Source organism: Eschrichtius robustus, chromosome 4, assembly GCF_028021215.1.
Source record: "Eschrichtius robustus isolate mEscRob2 chromosome 4, mEscRob2.pri, whole genome shotgun sequence".
In the NCBI taxonomy this organism is placed as follows: domain Eukaryota; kingdom Metazoa; phylum Chordata; class Mammalia; order Artiodactyla; family Eschrichtiidae; genus Eschrichtius; species Eschrichtius robustus.
In genome coordinates this window covers 8,717,082-8,739,042 of record NC_090827.1, presented here as the reverse complement: position 1 = coordinate 8,739,042, position 21,961 = coordinate 8,717,082, and the positions used below count along the sequence as shown (strand labels likewise).

Sequence of the window (21,961 nt, the reverse complement as noted above, 5' to 3'; positions counted from 1 at the left end):
GTTTTATTTCACAAAATTCAAGTTCAGGTTAAACTTGTAGCTATCGAATGTGAAGAACATCAAAAATAAGTTTATAAGGCATTATGTGAAGAAAAAGAATTAAGAAATATTCAATGTTGGCTTACGAATTGTAAATATCATGTAGATATGACATTATCATTTGTTTCAAGGATAAACTTTTTTCTTTTTAGCCTGAAAAATCTTCATTACTAAAGTCAGAGGAGGAAAACCATGACCCGTCAGCAGATCAGGACCAGAGTTACAGCCAAAACCTGGGATTACAGGATCAAGAGAAAAGTGAAAGTGACTTAACTGTGAATTTGGAGTATACACCAACTGAAGGTACATTGGACCTAAAAGAAGATATGAGTGAGCCTCCAAAGGAAAAACTCCCCGAGAGATTCCTTGGTCATGATGTTAGTTCCATTGTCGATTCTAATCAACAAGAAAGCATCACAGAGACAGAGGAAAACCAAGAACAACCTATAAATGACTCACATCCTCAGTTGAACAGGAGCAGCAAACATAGCCAAGACCTAAGTGTTCAGGGAAACCAAGAGCAGGATCCAAATATCCCAAATGGAGAAGAGGAAGGGGAGAAAGAGCCAGGTAAAGTTGGTACCCACAATGATAACCAAGAAAGGGAGAGAGAAGTTCCCAAGGAGCATTCCAACAGCAAGCAGGAAGAAGACAGTACACAGTCGGACGATATTTTGGAAGAGTCCTATCAACCAACTCAAGTAAGCACGATGCAGAAAGATGAATTTGAACAGGGTGGCCAAGAGCAGGAAGAGGAAAACACCAACGCAGAAATGGAAGAGGACACTGCCTCAAAAATCAGTAAGCCCAATCAAGACAAAGAATGGCAGAGCCAAGAAGGAAAGCCTGGCCTTGAAGTTGTCAGCAACCATGAGGAGATGGACAAAAAGACTCTTTCTGAGCCTTTGCTGGTGGAGCCTACGGATGATGGTAACATCACGCCCAGAAATCATGGGGCTGATGATGATGGCGATGATGGCCCCAGACACAACGCAAGTGAGGAGTACTCCATCCCAAGCGAGGCTTTCCTGGAGAATGAAAGAGCTCAACCCAGTCGCCATCACATTAAATATGAGGAGCAAAGAGAAGAAGCACATGAGAATGAGAATGTAGATACCAGCGAACCTGTAGAAAACCGAGGGGTGAGATTATTTACAATGATGCTTGTCCGATAAAGTGGTTAGCTTTTCAAAAAATAGCCATGACCTTTCTCTGTGCTCTGGCAATCCCTTGTGCTTATCTCTTAGTACCTTACTAAAATATATTATAATTATTTATTTTTCTCTACATCTCCATCATTAGTCTGAAAATGCCTGTTTTATTTGGGTTCCCCTAGAAGAATATCCTGGATTTTAGTGCAGTTTGTTTGAGAAGTTCAGGGAGCAAAGAGGAGTGGAGAAGTGATACAGGGAAGGAAAGGAAGCTCATCAACGGTACATAATTAAAGCCATGTAAAGCACATTCCTCTGAATTATCCCCTTTGGAGAGTGAGGGAGCTGTGGCTTTTATATAAGCTGAGGATTACTAGGAGAGGTGTTAATTCCCCAGCACTTCCAGTCTGTCCTTGAGCAGGCCATATAGAGTGCCGTGGTTTTCCAGGCACAGAGATGCAGATACCGGCAGTTGAACGTCCCTGGCACTACCTAGAGTGGTAAATTCTGATAGATAAGAGGGATGGGAGGCATGACAACTGCTGCTCTCATGCCTTGATAGCAGGTGCCAGGTCATAGTCAAGTTGATCACCAATGTCTAGCAAAATGCCTCTAACATAATAACGTAAGAGATCCAGCAATGTTTATTGATTTAGCTATAAAGGCAAAGAACAAAGACTTCAGCTACAGCTTTATAAAGCAAACACACACCAAAATGATAATTGGGAAACGTCAACAGGGTGAGGGAAGGGAAGAAACATATTGTTATTTGGTTGTTTAATCATTTGGAGCTTTCATGCAAAACTCTGGCAGCACCCGGCACAGCTTTTGGTGGGCAAGGTGAATACTAACTTCGATTCCTGAGAACTCCGCTGCCATTCTAAGGCAGGGGTTTTCTTACATTTTAGAAACCTGGTAAGAAACATTTCGCAATAGCGTCACAGAGATTACTAATGTAATCATGTCTTAACTATAGAATCACATGGTAATACCGCATTTCTACTGTTTTCCCAAACCAAAGGGGGGGTTCCAACCTCGCTTCTGATGTTAGTTCCAATGTTTATTGGGTAATCCCCAGAGATATAGCACTGAACCCAGTTCATAAAGATAGAAATGGCTCCTGTTCTCAGAGGGTTACTGTCTATTTCCACGGTTGCGGCTGGTGTCTCCTCCTTCTGAGATCTGAAATGATCGGAGTATGAAAAGATCTGTGAAGGTACGCACAGTGGAAATATAAATTATGTAAAGGCTTTCCCTAAAATAGACTTCAGCTTCTGCTCTTGTTATTATAAAGGCCGAGGAAGCAGAAAGCTCACCGAATGAAGATGACAGTTCAACTGAAGGCAACACAAGGGTGCACGGTGTCGGTGAGTACGGGCTAAGCAAGCAGTCTGTGACTATATGAGGAGAGAGACGGAATGGGCTATGCTGGGCTATCCCCACGCCTTCATTTGTGACTACTGCACAGAATTTTTCCTCTCCCCACTCCTCCCCAAGGAAATGCTCCCATAAATTGTTGACATTCTCGTGTGCACATTTGATCTACAACTATGGTAACTGTGTTTACAAACTGGAAATCCGGTTGCAATATTACTGCAAAAGCTAGAATTCTTTTTCTCTAAGTCCTTTTGCTTCAAAGAAGAAAAATGGATTCTACCTTATTTACACTCAAATCCATAACTTAGAATTGAGATCCCATATTTAATAAAGACCTAATTCTTAATCACATACCCCAATCACAAAATTCTGAATTTCACCCATAAAATTCTCGTGGCTTTATTTAACTTTTGACCAACTTGCACAGCACTGCTCTGTAGACGTCAGACTATGACCATTGCAGGCAGGTCAAGAAGAGTTGTTTGTTCTTTTTAAATCCCCAATCCAAACTGCAAAGAAATCTAGACTATTATGCAAAATAGTCTGGAGCCAGAGGGTCCCACCTGAAAATTAACGCATCCATTAAAAAGGCTTCTAAAAAAAAAAAAAAAAAAAAAAAAAAAGGCTTCTAATGTTTTCCCAAAATTTCTCTTATTCATGAAAATGGAACTGTTTGGATGGATGAATTTGAGTTTATGCACTCAGTTTAGCTTTGTCCATGTTTCCTGTCCAAACTTTTCTGTCAGATTCTTGCATGAGCTTCCAGTGTAAAAGAGGACACGTCTGCAAGGCTGATCAACAGGGAAAACCCCACTGTGTTTGCCAAGATCCAGTGACTTGTCCTCCTACAAAACTCCTTGACCAAGTAAGGATTCTACAAAATGGTCTTTAAGGGACATCAAACAGTTAGTGATTTGAATGAAAGTAATTTGCAATTGAAATCTTTTGTTAAAGAAAAAAGTAAATGCCCAGGTTATCATCTAATATTTAAACAACAGTCAATAGAAACAGCAGTTCATTAGACAGACTTTAAGCAGAGTGTTTTCCCAATGAACATTCCCAAGCTTGAGGTTTTTCTCCTACTTGTCTTTCCTAGGTTTGTGGCACTGACAATCAGACCTATGCCAGCTCCTGCCATCTCTTTGCTACTAAGTGCAGACTGGAGGGGACCAAAAAGGGGCACCAACTGCAGCTGGATTATTTTGGAGCCTGCAAATGTAAGAGTCCAACCACCACTGCTGAAAGTGTTTTGGGTGAATCTGAATTATATACAGATATATATGTACTCATATATATGCAGACGACAACAACAAAAAGTTAATGTAGTTCTGGATCCAGACTGCATATTAAAATAACTGGGAAGACTTTTTTAAAAATTAGAAGAATAATGCCCAGGCTTTAACTGTAAGAGATTCTGATTTAATTGGACTGGGTTGGAACCTTGGCGTTGTTTTTTCACTTGTTTTTAAAGTAACCGAGACAATTCTAATGTGCAGCCAGGGTTCAGAACCACTATGATAATGTTATCCGCTTAATAACTGAGATGAATCATTGGAATTTTGTTAAATTAGTTGTCCTCTTCCCAAGCTAAGCCTTTGCCAAGAAGTTTTAATGACAGCATGGTCTTCCAGAATTTTTTGAAATTGTCTTCCTTCCCCAGGATGCTCTCAATTGTGTTTGGATCTCCTGGTCGCTAAGTGATTCTCCACATTAGCGGTGTCCTGTCTTTCCAGACGCATGAGAGGATTCAGTTTCTCAGCCCGCTTGATGTTAGATGCAGCCATATGAGTTGCTTCGCCCAGTGAAATCTGAGCAAAAATCGTCCATGGGAGTTCTGGACAGAGCATTTCAGAGCTGGTGTATGGCTCTCCATGCCCTCTTCACCTCGTGTTATGATGCTGAGATGGCGGTGTCTCCCCCATCCTGAGCCCCAGGGAGACAGAGGAGCAGAGCTCTCCTGCCGACTTACAGGGGACACGTAGCAGGATGGAGAAGTAAACGTTTGATGTGATGTACAGCGTAGCAGTCAACACTGCTCTATGGTGTATTTGAAAGTTGCTAAGAGAGTAGATCCTGAAAGTTCTCACCACAAGGAAATAAAAAATTCAAGTAACTATACGAGGTTATGGGTGTTTAACTAAACTTACTGCGGTAATCATTACACAGTATACGTATGTCAAGTCATTATGCTGCACACCTTAAACTTACAGTGTGGTATGTCAGTTGTATTTCAATAAACCTGAAATAAATGTTTGTTCCTTTAAGCCACTGAGATTTAACATTATTTCCACAGCATAAGCTAACGTCTGCCTTCTTCTCTTTTCTCCTAATAAATAGCTCTTGTGACCTCCACCTCTGAATTCCAGCTCTCTGATTCTAGAGCAGTGGTTCTCAGCCCTGGCTGCACCTCACAATTACTTCTGGAGCTTTTTAAAACATCCTGATGCCCAGGTTCCACCCCCAGATCAATCAAATCAGGATTTCTTTGAATGGAAGCTGGCATCTGGTATGTTTTTAAAACACTCCTGGCAATTCTGTTATGGCGCCAGGGTTAAGGACCACTGCTGTGACGGAGGGGCAGTGAGGACGCTGTCAGTCACCGGAAGTTGTTAAGCGTCCTGTTATGAGGACTTTCCTTGGGACCGGAGTAAGACCCCAAAATTAAAATCAATTTACTTTCTGCCTGGAACAGCTATTCCTGCTTGTACGGACTTTGAAGTGACCCAGTTTCCTCTAAGGATGAGAGACTGGCTCAAGAATATCCTCATGCAGCTTTATGAACCTAACCCTGAGCACGCTGGATATCTAAATGAGAAGCAGAGAAATAAAGTAAGTTATCCACGGCCAGCTACCTAAGCGTCTGTCTACAGGGCTTGAGGAAAAAAGCGTCAGGGGACGGGGGCGGGGGAGGGGGGGCCGGGGGAGGGGGGTGGGAGAGGGGCGCAGGGGAGGGGTATATCAGCCCCTCCTCTGCATATCAGCAGCCACTCCTGGTCAACACCCATGGAGTAACAGAATAGTAGTGGTCATCGTTCACGCCTCAAAGTTTGGGACACAGCCAAACCACCCGATTCCCACACGCAGGGCAGGGGCCTGAGCAAGAGCTCTGGAACTCATCCCTCGAGCAAACTCTGTTGAGCAAAGTGAACCTCAGTTCAGCGTTTATATGTTCAGGCCCAGGCATATGATTTAAATCTAAACGTGTTTTTTGCCTTTATAGGCCAGACATAGATTTATGATACAAGGGAAATCCATTATTAACAATGTCAGTAATGTATTAAGATTAAAAAGTGCAGAATATTAATCCTAGAAGCTCCCAGGGAAAATTCATTCATCAGATAGTTATTGAGTGTATGCCAGGTACCTGGAATTGATTTACATGCTGGAACTACAGCAAGGGACCAAACAAAAATCTCTGCCTTCATGAGCTTACGTTCTAGGCAAAGAGACGATATATAGTTATATACACAGGTATGCAAATATGAACATACATGCAAATGTATAAATATATGCAAATGAACATTTGTGCAAATATGTTATGTCAGGTGGGATGAAACATGCTATAAAGAAAAAAATAAAACATGTAGGAGGGTGTGCATTAACTGTGTCAAATGCTGTTTACAGGTTGTTGAGATGAGGACTGAGAGTTGGCCCCTGATTTGGCACATGACAGTCATAGCTGACCTTGACAGGCACTGTTTTTGCAAGAGAAAAGCCCGAATGGATAGGGTTCAAAAGAGAATAGGAGGAATGATGTAAAAGCAGCAAGTACAGAAGACGTTTTGCTGTAAAGGGGAAAAGTGAAATGGGTGGCAGGTGGAGAGGAATGCGAGTTCAAGGGTCCTATCTACCAGCAGAAGGTGGTAGAGGGTGTTTGTATGCTTCTGGAAATAATCCAGTAAAGAAGGAAGGGTGCCCACCTGCCACAGAGTATTCTTGAGTAGATGAGAAGGGGTGAGCTTCTAAGCACCAGTGAGCGGCTGGGCTTAGCAGATGAGGAACGAAGGAATTCCATGCACGGTGACGAGGAGGGAAATTGGTAGATGTGTTCGTGAGAACAAGTAGAAGTTCTGTTCTCATTGCTTCCAATTACTCAGTGCACTAATAGGTAACGTCACAAGCTGGTAGTTTTATACGCATTGCCCCTAAATAATTTCTATCCTCTCTCTTTAACAACACATTGCCACAGACAGCCTTGAGAGCGTTAGATACAAAACAGGGAAATTTCAATGGGGGTGCCAAGCAGCATCACGCCAGGGCTAACCTGAGCCGCAGCAGGCACTGGATGGAAATACATAAAGGATTAAGAATGGAGTATGCCAGGACTTCCCTGGTGGTCCAGGGGTAAAGAATCCGCCTTCCAATGCAGGGGACGCGGGTTCGATCCCTGGTCAGGGAACTAAGATCCCACATGCCGCGGGGCAACTAAGCCCGTGCGCCACAACTATTGAGCTCACACGCCTCAACTAGAGCCGGAGGGCTGCAAACTACAGAGCCCAGGTGCCCTGGAACTGGCACGCCACAGCTGCAGAGCGCACGCCACAACTAGAGAGAAGCCTGCGCACCACAACGAAGAGCCCACGTGCCTCAACTAAGACCCAATGCAGCCAAAAATAAGTTTAATTAATTAATAATAAATCTTAAAAAAAAAAAAAAGAATGGAGTATGCCAGTGGGGAAGAACAGAACTTTCCACTAACAAATGAACAATTTTGTCTACGTCAGTTCAGCCCTTTTCATTAAAACCTTTTCATAGTTTTAAGAAATGGGAGGAACATCACTTGGTTAAAAGATCCAAAAAACACTTAAATTTCTTCTGAAAACCCCAGGGTTTTTTTAATGTTAGCTGTTATTCTATGCAGAAAGCTGTAGTGTTGATGAGAAGGCATGTAATTTGTTCTCAAATAACGTTCTGGGTTTGTTTTCCTCTGTCATGTTAGGATTACTCTTCAAGTAAAGTTTAGCAAGTGATAATTCCGTTACACTTGCCTGATTCTCTAATGATCATCTCCCTTCCTAATCTCAGGTCAAGAAAATTTACCTGGATGAAAAGAGACTCCTGGCTGGGGACCACTCAATTGACCTTCTCTTAAGAGACTTTAAGAAAAACTACCATATGTATGTGTATCCTGTGCATTGGCAGTTTAGTGAACTGGACCAACATCCTAGGGACAGGTAAAAACTTTCCACCTTCCCATTACTAGGTCACCTCCCTGATATAATGTGCAGTTATCTATACCCAAGAATTCTAAACAGATTTAGGAAACTTCCCAGTGCCATTTTAGAGCACAGAAATGTCAAGCAAATACGGTTATGAGTCTAAACACAAAGCTGCTTTGAGGGACTTCCCTGGCCGTCCAGTGGTTAAGATTTCGCCTTCCAATGCAGGGGGTGTGGGTTTGATCCCTGGTCGGGGAGCTAAGATCCCACATGCCTCGCGGCCAAAAAACCAAAACATACAACAGAAGCAATATTGTAACAAATTCAATAAAGACTTTAAAAATGGTCCACATCCAAAAAATTTAAGAAAAAAAGAAAAGAGCTGCTTTGAAAATAACAGAATATGGCCACAATTCCACAAGCTCTCAAGTTTACATGTTAGGGTCCAGCCTCCCGAGAGGCTCTTTCCTCTCTTTCTCATTCTTGATCCTAAATTCTGAAGCTAACCTGATTGGCCCCAGTTGGATTAAGCACCTACGTCTGGAATGATCCGGTATGGCCAGTGGTAAGAGCCAGGTTGTATAAACATGATTGTTGGGATGCACCCCTATAAGTTTAGGGTGGAGGGAGGATAGTTCCTAGGGAAGAAGGAAACCTTATGAATTGACCTCCCAAAAGCTGTCTGTCTTACCCACAAATAGTGTATTTCATTTGTAGCTCTTCATGAATGCACTACTTATTTGCCGTCCTCCGCAACCTTGTGGAAGAAAAATGCCCTTGGTGATGCTAAGAGTTAGCTCTTCATACACAAGTTAGTTACCCAGTTAATTGGCTGCCATTTATCTCATTGCAGAGTCTTGACCCACTCTGAGCTCGCCCCTTTGCGGGCATCTCTGGTGCCCTTGGAACACTGCATAACGCGCTTCTTTGAAGAGTGTGACCCCAACAAGGATAAGCACATCACCCTGGAGGAGTGGGGTCACTGCTTTGAAATTAAAGAAGGTAAATTCATCATCAGCCCAGGGAGAGAGGTGTCCTCTTCTCCAGATAAGCCCTAAGCCCTGCAGCCCTCATAGACAGGTCCTGCTGTGTGTTCAAACTGTAACCTAGAGACCACAAGGGGGCAGACTGCAAGGTTATTTCTTACCTCCTTTATGATCTCTGTTTCAAAGTGTAGCAAGGGTGAACATTTAAGCGGTAACTGCACTGAGGTCTCAGAAATAGGCTAAGCCTAAGAAAGTGATGTGAATCCAGAGAGCTGAGCCAAATCTCCGAAGGCTACCTTTCCACGGAAGGAAGGAGGGACTTTATATCCTTCCTTAACCTGAGTATTGGGCCAAACTTTAACAAATCATATGTGAAGAGTAAAACAGCAAGCTTGATTCTGAAAATGGGAGATGCCAGAAGAATCTTAGAATTTATTACCAACACACTAAAGGTTTTCACCAGTTGTGCCCAGGTGTTATTCCTTTAATCCAAAAGGAACTCCCCCTGCAGGGGAGGAATTTAAATTTAGACATTTGTTTTGCTAGGTTATGTCTTAATGTACTTCCTTTTCTTTTCCTAAGTTACAGTTGATTTTTACGAGCAAGCCTGTTTTTAATAATCGAGATATGAAAGATGTTCAAAAAATGAGCAATCAAAACTGCTCACAGAACGTAAATCAACATGAACATCAAATCTCTAAAGTAGAGGTTTTACCCATGTGTTCACGACATACGTATATGTAGGATGACTATGCAGCCAAGAAATAAAGAAAAGTAAGTTCATCAAAGGTCAGAGTTTCCCCAAAAGAGGTAACTTGTGTGAACTTCACTCTAAAAATATTCTTTATGCATATGTATGATGGCTTGAAATTGGAAAGAAAGAGTTGGAATATGAGGATTTAGTTATTTATTGACAAATAGATAAGCAGAAAAGGTCCTTTTCCTCTACAACGTTATTCTGTGAAATAAGTACAACTGCAATGAGCAAAGAATGAATATTTTTGTAAGCACCTCGTTCTGTGTGTTAGGTGTCTATTTCTGCACAACAAATTACCCTAAAGATTAGAAGCTTAAAATCTCTCTCACAGTTTCTGAGGGTCAGGAATCCGGGAGGACCTTACCTGTATGGATCTGCTTTAGGATCTGCTCTGAGCTCACCTACGTGGCTGTTGGTAGGAGGCTTCAGTTCCTCACCATGTGGCCCTTTGCACAGTGCTGCTCATAACATGGTATCTGGTTCCCTCCAGAGCAAGTGATCAGAGACAGAGACAGAAAGAGAGAGAGAGAGTCCAAGACAGAAGCCGCAGTTCCCTGCAGGGCTAATCTCAGAAGTGACATATTTCTGCCATATTCTGTTTGTCACACAGTCTAACCCTGCTACAATGTGGGGGGAGACCACAGGAGATGGGGATCATTGGGGGTCAGAGTGGAGACTGGCGACCACATACTGTTTACACCCTATTAACATCAATAGGAAATTAACAGGCAATTAAGACCCAGTCTCATGCAAATAACGCCAATTTCCTTCCTAACAACTATTCTATAAGCACAGTACTTACAAATTCATATACAGCCCTAAAACTGGCTAACAATGTTTTTTTCCAATTCCCATGTTGAAAAGATAAAATGTACCCAAGGACAGCTGCCCTGACCCCTCCCCTCCACCATTATCAAGAAAAAAACTTAGCTGGGACAGGACATATTTATGTATGCCCTTTTGTATGGCACGTGATTTTAAAGGAGTGATCCAAAGGCAAATTTAAAGAGAGACCATTTAAGGAAACCAGTTGCACTTCACTGTTGCTTTCTAAATTTCTGGCAGCTCTTCAGCATATGGGCCTACGCAGGCCCTGTGCTGGGTGGTTGTCTGGGAGAAGCAGGAAGGGCTTAAAGTTCTGTGACTCGCAAGGCTCCTAATGTTCTTGTTTGTTCACTGTGGTTTGGTTATGATTACATTTTGAAGAAGGGAAAGAATTATCACACAATAAGCCAATAAAGCAGATATTAAATATTCAGTCAGGACATGTAAACAAGTTACTGCTTTGGGATTCAGCTAGGGAAAGAAAAAAAAATGTCTATTTGTAAGCATACAAATTTATTCCCGCAGGACGGAGAAATCCACAGGACAAGATAAATTGTAGACAGTGTCGTCCTGAATTTTAACCTCCTTTGCTCTGAACTAGATGTGCTCAAATATTCCAGCTCTGTTATTAACTAGCTATGCGAATTAGGGCATGCCACTTATCCTCGGCAAGTCTCATTTTCCTTGTGTGTAAAAATGGGATTCAATTACGAGGTGAAGGAGTCTTATTTACTTAGTGCCTATGACATACTGTGTATTAACATATATCCACATTAATCTTTAGGAAAACCTTCCAAGCTAGACGAACAGGGGAAATGAGTCACATGACGCAGGTCCTACTAAGCCAGTTAAAGACATTATCCCCACCGTACTGGAGGATCCCCAAAGGGTTTTTAACAAGGGAGTGATTTCACTGGATTTGTACTTAAGGAAGATTCTTTTGGTTACGTTGTGGATAAGCCAGAGAACTGTTGTGGTGAATCCAGGCAAAAGTTGATGAGAACCTGAATTAGGGCAGTTATAGTAGGGAAAAAGAAAAGTAAACATATTCAAATATATTTTAACATATCAACATATTCAAGATATAGTTGAGAATATAAACATATTCAAGATGTACAGTATGCAGAAATAATAAGACAATGTTTCATAGGAAATACGTGGAGGCAGGAAGCAGGCAGTTAGGTTGAGAGGAAGAGAAGTACAATGCCTCGGTTCCTGGCACAGGCCAGGCAGGGTAAGGAGAGGTACCTTCCACTGAGACAGAAAACACAAGAACGGAAGCAGGTTTGGGGGGAAAAGATAAATTCCATTTGGGACACATTAAATTTTGAAGTCGTTGGGTGACAACGTACACTTGATAGTTGAGGGACTTCCCTGGTGGTCCAGTGGTTAAGACTCTGCACTTCCAATGCAAGGGGCGGGGGTTCGATCCCTGGTCAGGGAGCTAAGAGCCCACATGCTGTGCAGCACTGCCAAGAAAATTAAAATGAAAAAAAAAGATAGTTGAATATATGGGTCTGCTTTTTAAGACGGAATTTAGGAATTGAAAGACATATGTGGGGATTGTGAGCATACAGAAAATAACTGATACCAGGGAAGGAAATTAATTCTCTTAGGAAAATGTGCTGAGTTACATGGAAACGGGTTTTGGGTTGAATACCAAGGAACATCTAGATGATGGATACAGGAGGAAGAAGGAGTACATGAGGCAGAATGAAAAGTCTCCTGAAAGGAAAAAGAAAAGAGGATAGTGCCATATCTAAGGAGGTGTTTCAAAGAGGAAGAAGAGATCACAGTGCTAAATGCTGCTGAGATGTCAAGTAAGGTAAAAGACAGAATATTCATTGGACGTAGAAATAAGGATACCCTGGATGGCCTTGGAAGAGCAGCTTTTGTGGAATGGTAGAGATGGAAGCCAGACACATGAGAAAGAAGAGGAGATAAGAAAGGCTAAAGAGTGAAGGTGTGAAGGCAGGAATGAGCTAGAGAGGGATATAGAGTTGAGGGAAGCATTTTTTAGAATAAAAGAGGCTTGAGCTCTTATCATTTACTCATGCATTCATTCCTTCAACAAGTCTTTACTGGTGGTCTACATAGTACCAGGCACTGTTCTCAAGGCTGGATATGCAGCATATTTAAACATTAATGGGAAGGGCCTGGTAAAAAAAAAAAAGGAAAGATTGAGGGTATAAGAAAAAAAGAGGAAAATAGGGGAGAATTCTGAGATCAGAAGAGATCCTGAGCACAGGCAGAGGATTAGCCTCCAAGTCAACAGGAGGGACACCTCTCAACTGAACAGAAAGAAGACAGCAAGGTGGCGGAGCAGAAGGACGTGCGCTCACTCCCTCATGCAAGACGACTGGAATCACAACTCACTGCTGGACAGTCATCGACAGGAAGACACTGGAACTCACCAGAAAAGATACCCCACATCCAAAGACAAAGGAGAAGCCGCAATGAGACAGTAGCAGGGGCACAATCATGATAAAATCAAATCCCATAACTGCTGGGTGGGTGACTCAAACTGGAGAACACTTATACCACAGAAGTCCACCCACTGGAGTGAAGGTTCTGAGCCCCACGTCAGGCTTCCCAACCTGGGGGTCTGGCGATGGGAGGAGGAATTCCTAGAGAATCAGACTTTGAAGGCTAGCAAGACTTGATTGCAGGACTTCGACAGGACTGGGGGAAACAGAGACTCCACTCTTGGAGGGCACACACAAAGTAGTGTGTGCATCAGGACCCAGGAGGGAAGGAGCAGTGACCCCACAGGAGACTGAACCAGACCTACCTGCTAGTGTTGGAGGGTCTCCTGCACAGGCGGGGGGTGGCTGTGGCTCACTGTGGGGACAAGGACACTGGCAGCAGAAATTCTGGGAAGTACTCCTTGGCGTGAGCCCTCCCGGAGTCCACTATTAGCCCCACCAAAGGGCCTGTAGGCTCCAGTGCTGGGTCACCTCAGGCCAAACAACCAACAGGGAGGGAACCCAGCCCCACCCATCAGCAGACAAGCGGATTAAAGTTTTTCTGAGCTCTGTCCACCAGGGCAACAGTCAGCTCTACCCACCACCAGTCCCTCCCATCAGGAAGTTTGCACAAGCCTCTTAGATAGCCTCATCCACCAGAGGGCAGACAGCAGAAGCAAGAAGAACTACAATCCTGCAGCCTGTGGAACAGAAACCACATTCACAGAAAGACAGACAAAATGAAAAGTCAGAGGACTATGTACCAGATGAATGAACAAGATAAAACCCTAGAAAAACAACTGAATGAAGTGGAGATAGGCAACCTTCCAGGAAAAGAATTCAGAATAATGATAGTGAAGATGATCCAGGACCTCGGAAAAAGAATGGAGGCAAAGATCCAGAAGATGAAAGAAATGTTTAACAAAGACCTAGAAGAATTAAAGAACAAACACCTAGAAAAATTAAAGAACAAACAAACAGAGATGAACAATACAATAACTGAAATGAAAAATACACTAGAATGAATCAATAGCAGAATAACTGAGGCAGAACAACGGATAAGTGATGTGGAAGACAGAATGGTGGAATTCACTGCCATGGAACAGAATAAAGAAAAAAGAACAGAAAGAAATGAAGACAGCCTAAGAGACCTCTGGGACAACATTAAACACACCAACATTCGCATTATAGGGGTCCCAGAAGGAGACGAGAGAGAGAGAGAGGACCCGAGAAAATACTTGAAGAGATTATAGTTGAAAAATTCCCTAACAGGGGAAAGGAAATAGCCACCCAAGTCCAGGAAGTGCAGAGAGTCCCATATAGGATAAATCCAAGGAGAAACATGCCAAGACACATAGCAATCGAACTGACAAAAATTAAAGACAAAGAAAAATTATTAAAAGCAACAAGGGAAAAATGACAAATAAATTATAAAAAAAAAGAAGACAAAAAGTATGAGTGCAAATATGAGTAAATTTATAAGTAAGGAGACTATTATCCCTACTTTACAAGTGAAGCCAGTGCTCACAAGAAATACAGCAAAAGTCTGTAATCTTTCCATCTCTTGGGGCAAGAGGAAAACTTACATTGGGCAGGAAAACTACTTGGTGTCCCAGACAGGGTAGTATGCTTCAGATTAATCCGCTGTAGGTATCTGTTCAAGAATTATTGAGTAAGGGTGGGCCACAATGCTAAGGAGCAGTCTTATATCCCCCAGAGGATGCTGTCTTCTTCCATTAGTGTGGCAACAAGTTCTTTCACAATTACTTGATTGGAAATTTGATATAACTGGCACTATACTTCTATTTATTTTGGTTATATTTTAGCAACCCTTACAGATTAGTATACTTGGCACTTCTTGCCTGGTTTCCCCTCAACCTCCTCTATCAGTGGTTCTCAACCCTACATCAGAACTACCTGCAGAGCTTTCTAAATGTATACATGCCATTGGCCCACCCATGGGGATGCTGATTCGGGGGGGGGCAGGAGTGAGGCCCAAGGATATATAGTTCTTAAAGCTTCACAGGTGATGTTGACGCCCTACCAGGATGGAGGACCACCATCGTACTGCCTTATTGATGGGTTCTCTGATCCCCTAGTTCTAACATTGTTTATATTACTGCTCTGGCTACTTTCTAAAAGTATGTTTTGTTTTTGTTTTTTACAGAAGACATAGATGAAAATCTCCTGTTTTGAATTAAGATGTGAAAACACTCAAACTACCCAGCATCCTCCTTTGTTCTGACCACTTCTGAAGTATATGCAGTGTGACACTTGTAGATTTATATTTAGCAAAATGCTTGCATGTCTGAGACGACAATGAGAGTAACTGCTTGATAACAGTATAGGCACCAGGCATTTAACATTAACTTTGGAAATAAAACTTTAAAATTAAGTAAAGTCAATATATGCAAAATATTGTATACTGTTTGTGAACAGGAGTTTAACTCATCACTCTCTGCATCCATTTATGAGATACTTAAAGATTATAAAACTCGAAAAAATAATACATTCATTTTGTCCATAATACCACGTGCACTTCAAAAAAGTGAAGTAAGGCTCTTTGTTGTTGATGTGTGTTATTTTCAGTATCTTAATATCCTAATAAAAATCCAAATGTTTACTCAAGTTTATTTCCAGTCATTTACTTGAACAATTATATGTGAAAGACCAACCCAGGGCTCATACTTCATATCAAACTATAATCACACTTTCTAGACCCTACTGCTTAAAAAAAAATAGTATGAGTGGTTGGGGAGCTGTTTCTTATGGGAAACAAATATTCAGTTGTTAAATGGTAGTTGCTCATGAATGGTTTTTGTCATAATTTAAGTTTAAACAGAAAAAAAAAAAAGAATTCAAGTGCTTTTCACCAAATTCAATTTAAAATATGGGTGATTGTGCACCGCTGGATGCAACTAATTTTAGCTTTTGTGCAGATGTGCATGTGTGTCTGGGGAAGGGGAGGCCCAGCAAAATCTCTACACATTTCATGTCCTCAAAATAAAGGGAATGTAAAGATAACAGACAGTGGAGAGCCCTGAAGTGTCTTGATGCCCAAGGTAGTCAGAGGTGAATAGTACTAGAATAACTTGATAGCAAGACAATGTGTCATAAGAGAAAATTTGTGTCTTTCTTTGGTCACTATTTTTTTTTTTTTTGGCCACACCGCCACACTGCATGTGGGATCTTAGTTCCCCAACCAGGGATCGAACCCTTGCCCCCTGCAGCAGAAGTGCAGAGTCCTAAACCACTGGACTGCCAGGGAAGTCCCCACATATTTTCCTATCTGAAATGGAATATATCAGTGCAATTGTCTTTATTTTCTTTCAACTAATCAAAAATTTGTTGTTGTTGAGAGGCTTATCTGTGATAGTCACTTAAAGAATATGCCCCTAGGAATTTTATCTTAAAGACACTTATGGAAGAGTTTGTTTTTTATCAGAATAATCTCTGATTAATTTCAAAATTGTATTTTATCTTTTACACTGTATTGTCTTTTCTTAGCTCAGTGAGTCACTTGTTCTTAACCAGACCACATCACACCAGGTCATGTGTAAATAATTAAGTTCAATTTGATTAATTAAAATCTAATTAAGCATTATTTATAATTTCTTCCAACTGCAGAAATAATTTTAAGAATTATTACAAAATTCAGAATGTTTTTACGTGTACTTGCAAAGAAATGTCATGGGAGGTCCTAACTAATTCGAAACCACGTTTCTAATTGTACATTTGTTCGGAATAGTGAAATTAAATTTGGAGGCATTAATTAGACCTAAATTACTATGTTTAATGTTTTAAATACTTTAAGTGTTTTGGAATAGTGAAAAGTGATTTTAATGCTGAGGACACTACCGATTCACTAAAAATGTTTTATTTGAAAATAATTTTCATTTTGAAATAAAAATATTATTTAATAATAGAAAGTTTTAGAACCTTAAATTTTTCTATTAGTTAAGGCTTCCACATGTATAGCTGCCCTGGATGATATATTGTAAAAGCACTTTAATATTCTTAGTGGTCGGTCTCAGCTCGACAACCGAGGAGAAGTGGAGGCGCCACGGACTACAAGGACCGGTGTCCTCCGAGCCAGGAACCAGGCTAAATGGGAACACTGAATTCATGAGTACATTGCGACCAGAGGGCAGACAACAGAAGCAAGAAAAACTACAATCCTGCAGCCTGTGGACCAAAAACCACAGTTACAGAAAGATAGAGAAGATGAAAAGGCAGAGGGCTATGTACCAGATGAAGGAACAAGAAAAAACCCCAGAAAAACAACTAAATGAAGTGGAGATAGGCAACCTTCCAGAAAAAGAATTCAGAATAATGATAGTGAAGATGATCCAGGACCTCGGAATAAGAATGGAGGCAAAGATTGAGAAGATGCAAGAAATGATTAACAAAGACCTAGAAGAACTAAAGAATAAACCAACAGAGATGACCAATACAATAACTGAAATGAAAACTACACTAGAAGGAATCAATAGCAGAATAACTGAGGCAGAAGAACGGATAAGTGAGCTGGAAGACAGAATGGTGGAATTCACTGCTGCGGAACAGACTAAAGAAAAAAGAATGAAAAGAAATGAAGACAGCCTAAGAGACCTCTGGGACAACATTAAACGCAACAACATTCGCATTATAGGGGTCCCAGAAGGTGAAGAGAGAGAGAAAGGACCAGAGAAAATATTTGAAGAGATAATAGTCGAAAACTTCCCTAACATGGGAAAGGCAATAGCCACCCAAGTCCAGGAAGCGCAGAGAGTCCCATACAGGATAAACCTAAGGAGAAACACGCCGAGACACATAGTAATCAAAGTGGCAAAAATTAAAGACTAAGAAAAATTATTGAAAGCAGCAAGGGAAAAACGACAAATAACATACAAGGGAACTCCCATAAGGTTAACAGCTGATTTCTCAGCAGAAACTCTGCAAGCCAGAAGGGAGTGGCATGATATACTTAAAGTGATGAAAGGGAAGAACCTACAACCAAGATTACTCTACCCGGCAAGGATCTCATTTAGATCTGATGGAGAAATCAAAAGCTTTACAGACAAGCAAAAGCTAAGAGAATTCAGCACCACCAAACCAGCTCTACAACAAATGCTAAAGGAACTTCTCTAAGTGGGAAACACAAGAGAAGAAAAGGACCTACAAAAACAAACCCAAAACAATTAAGAAAATGGTCATAGGAACATACATATCGATAATTACCTTAAACGTGAATGGATTAAATGCCCCAACCAAAAGACACAGACTGGCTGAATGGATACAAAAACAAGACCCATATATATGCTGTCTGCAAGAGACCCACTTTAGACCTAGGGACACATACAGACTGAAAGTGAGGGGATGGAAAAAGATATTCCATGCAAATGGAAATCAAAAGAAAGCTGGAGTAGCTATACTCATATCAGATAAAATAGACTTTAAAATAAAGAATGTTACAAGAGACAAGGAAGGACACTACATAATGATCCAGGGATCAATCCAAGAAGAAGATATAACAATTATAAATATATATGCACCCAACATAGGAGCACCTCAATACATAAGGCAACTGCTAACAGCTATAAAAGAGGAAATCGACAGTAACACAATCATAGTGGGGGACTTTAACACTTCACTTACACCAATGGACAGATCATCCAAAATGAAAATAAATAAGGAAACAGAAGCTTTAAATGACACAATAGACCAGATAGATTTAATTGATATATATAGGACATTCCATCCAAAAACAGCAGATTACACGTTCTTCTCAAGTGCGCACGGAACATTCTCCAGGATAGATCACATCTTGGGTCACAAATCAAGCCTCAGTAAATTTAAGCAAATTGAAATCATATCAAGCATCTTTTCTGACCACAACGCTATGAGATTAGAAATGAATTACAGGGAATATTCTTAGTGGTCATAATTTTTAATTGTGAGTTGTTTGCAGTAAAGACACTACTCTAATCCCAACCAAGGAGATGAAGTTATTTCTCAGTAATCGGTCTTTAAGCCTACCTCTGTGTAACTGAAATACTTTAGAAGTTGGTGTTCCTAGTCTAAAACCAATTATTCAATTTTGCATCAAATTCTGTGACTCATATTACCCATGAGCACAAAGGCATTAGTAATATCGCTTAAATACGAGATGGGCATAGAGATTCTAGATCACACTGCTCTTTGAATTTGTTGCCCAAGGACCATTTGAAGCAAAGGTAATTGAAAAGACACAGTATAATTTGGACTGCTTCTATCGCACTAGGTAAAAGTATTGTTTTGGATAATTTAATGAATAGGTCCACTTATCAAAGGAAGAAATAAAGCCAAGGGTTTGAATCCAGAAGGAAGAAAAATACAAATAAGAAACATGAAAAAGGGAAAGGGAGATAAGCTGCCTAATTTCAGGCAAAATGAAATAGTCTGAAGATAAATCAGAGTTGAATTTCAAATACATATGTATAAAATAGTTGAAGAGTGACTTATAAAGGGATATGACTTTCTTCAGATGATGGGGACAAGTCTTAAAAGGAATATGATGAAATTGATTTTTCTTCCAATATTCAATTCCAGAGTACAGTGATTTAGTCTGAAACTCCTAAGGTAAGTTCATTTGAATTAAATGTAATTTAAGGCCATATAAAGCTTTGCTTTCAGAATCAGCTGGCCAGTAAAGATCACATTGATTTGCTTCATTGAATTTATTCATATTGTGTTTATTCTCTACCAATCCATTATGCCTTTCAAGATTTTTCCTATATCATTTCCTTCTTCAGAAATTGCAAGTGTCAGTAACGGCACCTAGACCATGTGAAGACCTGGTAGATCTCATGGCGGGTAGCAGCTCAAGGTGGATTTACTTGTATATTACATAAGAAATCTCACTTGAGCCAGTGGTGTTGTATCTCCGATCCTAAGTATGATACGACATTGGCGTTTGAAGATTTGTGGGTAGAGATCACAAGTTCAAATAACTTCAGGGACCAAACAGTACAGGTTGAACTGTGAGATTACAAGGAAGAGTAGTAAGTATGTGCAATGTTATGAGCCACAGAATGCATGTCTTGTCTAAAGACAGGTGGTTTTTAAAAGAAATATTTGTTTATTTATTCGGCTGCGCTGGGCCTTAGTCGTGGCACACGGGATCTTCACAGCGGCATGTGGAATCTTTTTAGTTGTGGCATGTGGGATCTTTTTTATTTTTCTGTAGTTGTGGCACACGGGATTTTCGTTGCAGCATGCAGGAACTTTAGTTGCGGCATGGGAACTCTTAGTTGCGGCATGCATGTGGGATCTAGTTCCCTGATCAGGGATCAAACCCTGGGCCTCATGCATTGGGAGTGTGGAGTCTTAACCCCTGGACCACCAGGGAAGCCCCTAAACACTGTTTTTAAAGCACTGATGTAGGTTTACAAAACCTGGATCAAGAGACAGAATTTAGTCTGACCACTATTCAACACCTCTAACTAAACAGTCTATTTATAATGGGAATAAGACTTAGAAAAAACTAAAAATGATCTCCTGACCCTTCAATTCCAGACTCCTCCTTCAGAATGAAATTTCTTATCCTTGCTGGCCTTTTGATCACTGCCACTGCTCTGCCCACCCCTGTGAGTACTGTTCCTCAGTTTTCCACTCCATTTCCATACTAGAGACATAGTATTTCTGGGCTAGAAAGTATTACCTTTACCTTTTCAGTTCACAGAAGAGGAAAGTGGACTCCAGGAAAGCTGTAGAACCAGGAATTTACCACTCTTCTTCAGCCCAGGGGTCTTCCCAACACAAATCCCAGCTCTACATGCTATTTGAAGCTGCATGACCTTCAGTGAGGAACAAACCCATGGCTTCCCAGCCTGTAAAATGAGTTGTAAGAACTACCTCAGAATTGTGCAAGGATGATAAAAATGCATCTAATGCACTTAAAGAGTCCTAACTGGAACATAGGAAGCTCTCGAATAAACTTAGCAATATAGAGCAAGTATTCCACAGTGACCTAAGTCTTAATTAGGCAGTTTGAATTGAGTTTCATTTACAATAACCTTACCCCAAACCATCTCATGTTGATTATAGACATACGTCCCCATCTATACGAATGAGATCTATGAGTTTAAGCTCTGCTTATGATAGTCTGACTAGGTAGGGTACCTAGTAGGCAGGAACACCTGTCCCCTAAACATTTTGTAACAAAGGAGCCTTCAAAGAAGTGAGGGAGCTTTCAAAATCTGTACCTGGGGATACAAGCTTTAAATTTACACTTCCATGCTCTCTCCACTTTGAACTGATAAATGCTGAGAATTAAACTGAGGACACTATTGATTTGAAGATGAAGAGGCATGAAATATGTAATTAATCTTACAAAATGTAAAAGAAAAAGAGAAAGCATTCTTTGGAAATAAGTTTAAAGGTAAAAAGTACAAGTTCTAAATCACTGGACAAAATTAATTCAACTTTTCCCTGTTAGACTCAACTGCTTTTTATTCCAGAAGGACAGCCGCATCACTGATGAGTATAATGCTCAATAGTGGCTTGTTACCTATTCTCATTTAGAATAAAATCCCTTTGTAGTGAATAACGTATTGCCATATGTTGCTTTACCTTGTTGCTGTTATTGTTTTACAAGCTTGAACAATCTGGAGGAAGTTCCAGTGGTCAGGTAAACTTCTGGTTGTATTTTCAAATGACATGTTCATCATTTTAAAAGTTTTCAAATGTTTGGAATGACTGACATCATGTTTCTTATTATAGAGATTTAACTTTTACGCACCACAAGGACCACTATTTTTTCCTCAGATCCCATTTCTCCCACCTTCACAATTGCCCCTGGTAAGCATAGGTTTGGGGAATCTCAAACTGCAAAAAGTATTTATTAGTTGGATGATGGTTATAACATTTTCCAAATTTTGACACAGAAATATAAGAGGCCACCAGGCATCAGCTATTCACACTACCCTCCCTGCATAGCTTGTGGTGAAGTGTGACAAAGGAGGAGCAACTTTCCCTCTAAAACTTCAGTGACTTCTTCCAATCTCTCTCTACACTTGCTATCAAAAAGACGTTTACACTGAATTACCCCGACTATAATGAGCTTAGTTACTCTTCATGAAGGGAATGCTAACCTTTTTCTATATTACCTGTTCTTTTTCTTTTTGTAAATAGCCTTGCTGCTTTCTTTTCTCTAAAGTTTTTTCCCCAGCTCTCTCTAGCT

At 40.7% G+C, this 21,961-nt stretch overlaps 1 protein-coding gene and 1 long non-coding RNA gene across 3 annotated transcripts in view; one reads left to right on the top strand and one right to left on the bottom strand.

Annotated features, from left to right (window-relative positions):
• Positions 1-15,358, top strand: part of SPARCL1 (SPARC like 1) — a 51,795-nt gene extending 36,437 nt beyond the window's left edge. For both annotated transcript variants that reach the window (XM_068542417.1, XM_068542416.1), the window contains exons 4-11: positions 192-1,181; positions 2,485-2,557; positions 3,314-3,432; positions 3,664-3,784; positions 5,260-5,396; positions 7,593-7,741; positions 8,580-8,728; positions 14,927-15,358. In XM_068542417.1, coding sequence (XP_068398518.1) covers positions 192-1,181; positions 2,485-2,557; positions 3,314-3,432; positions 3,664-3,784; positions 5,260-5,396; positions 7,593-7,741; positions 8,580-8,728; positions 14,927-14,955 — 1,767 coding nt within the window. In that variant the 3' untranslated portion in view covers positions 14,956-15,358. The remainder of the gene's footprint in view (positions 1-191; positions 1,182-2,484; positions 2,558-3,313; positions 3,433-3,663; positions 3,785-5,259; positions 5,397-7,592; positions 7,742-8,579; positions 8,729-14,926) is intronic.
• The window catches only part of LOC137763957 (uncharacterized), a 66,168-nt gene that overhangs the window by 38,777 nt on the left and 5,430 nt on the right, over positions 1-21,961 (bottom strand). Inside the window, exon 3 of the long non-coding RNA XR_011073887.1 lies at positions 20,447-20,609. This is a non-coding gene — a long non-coding RNA (uncharacterized lncRNA). The remainder of the gene's footprint in view (positions 1-20,446; positions 20,610-21,961) is intronic.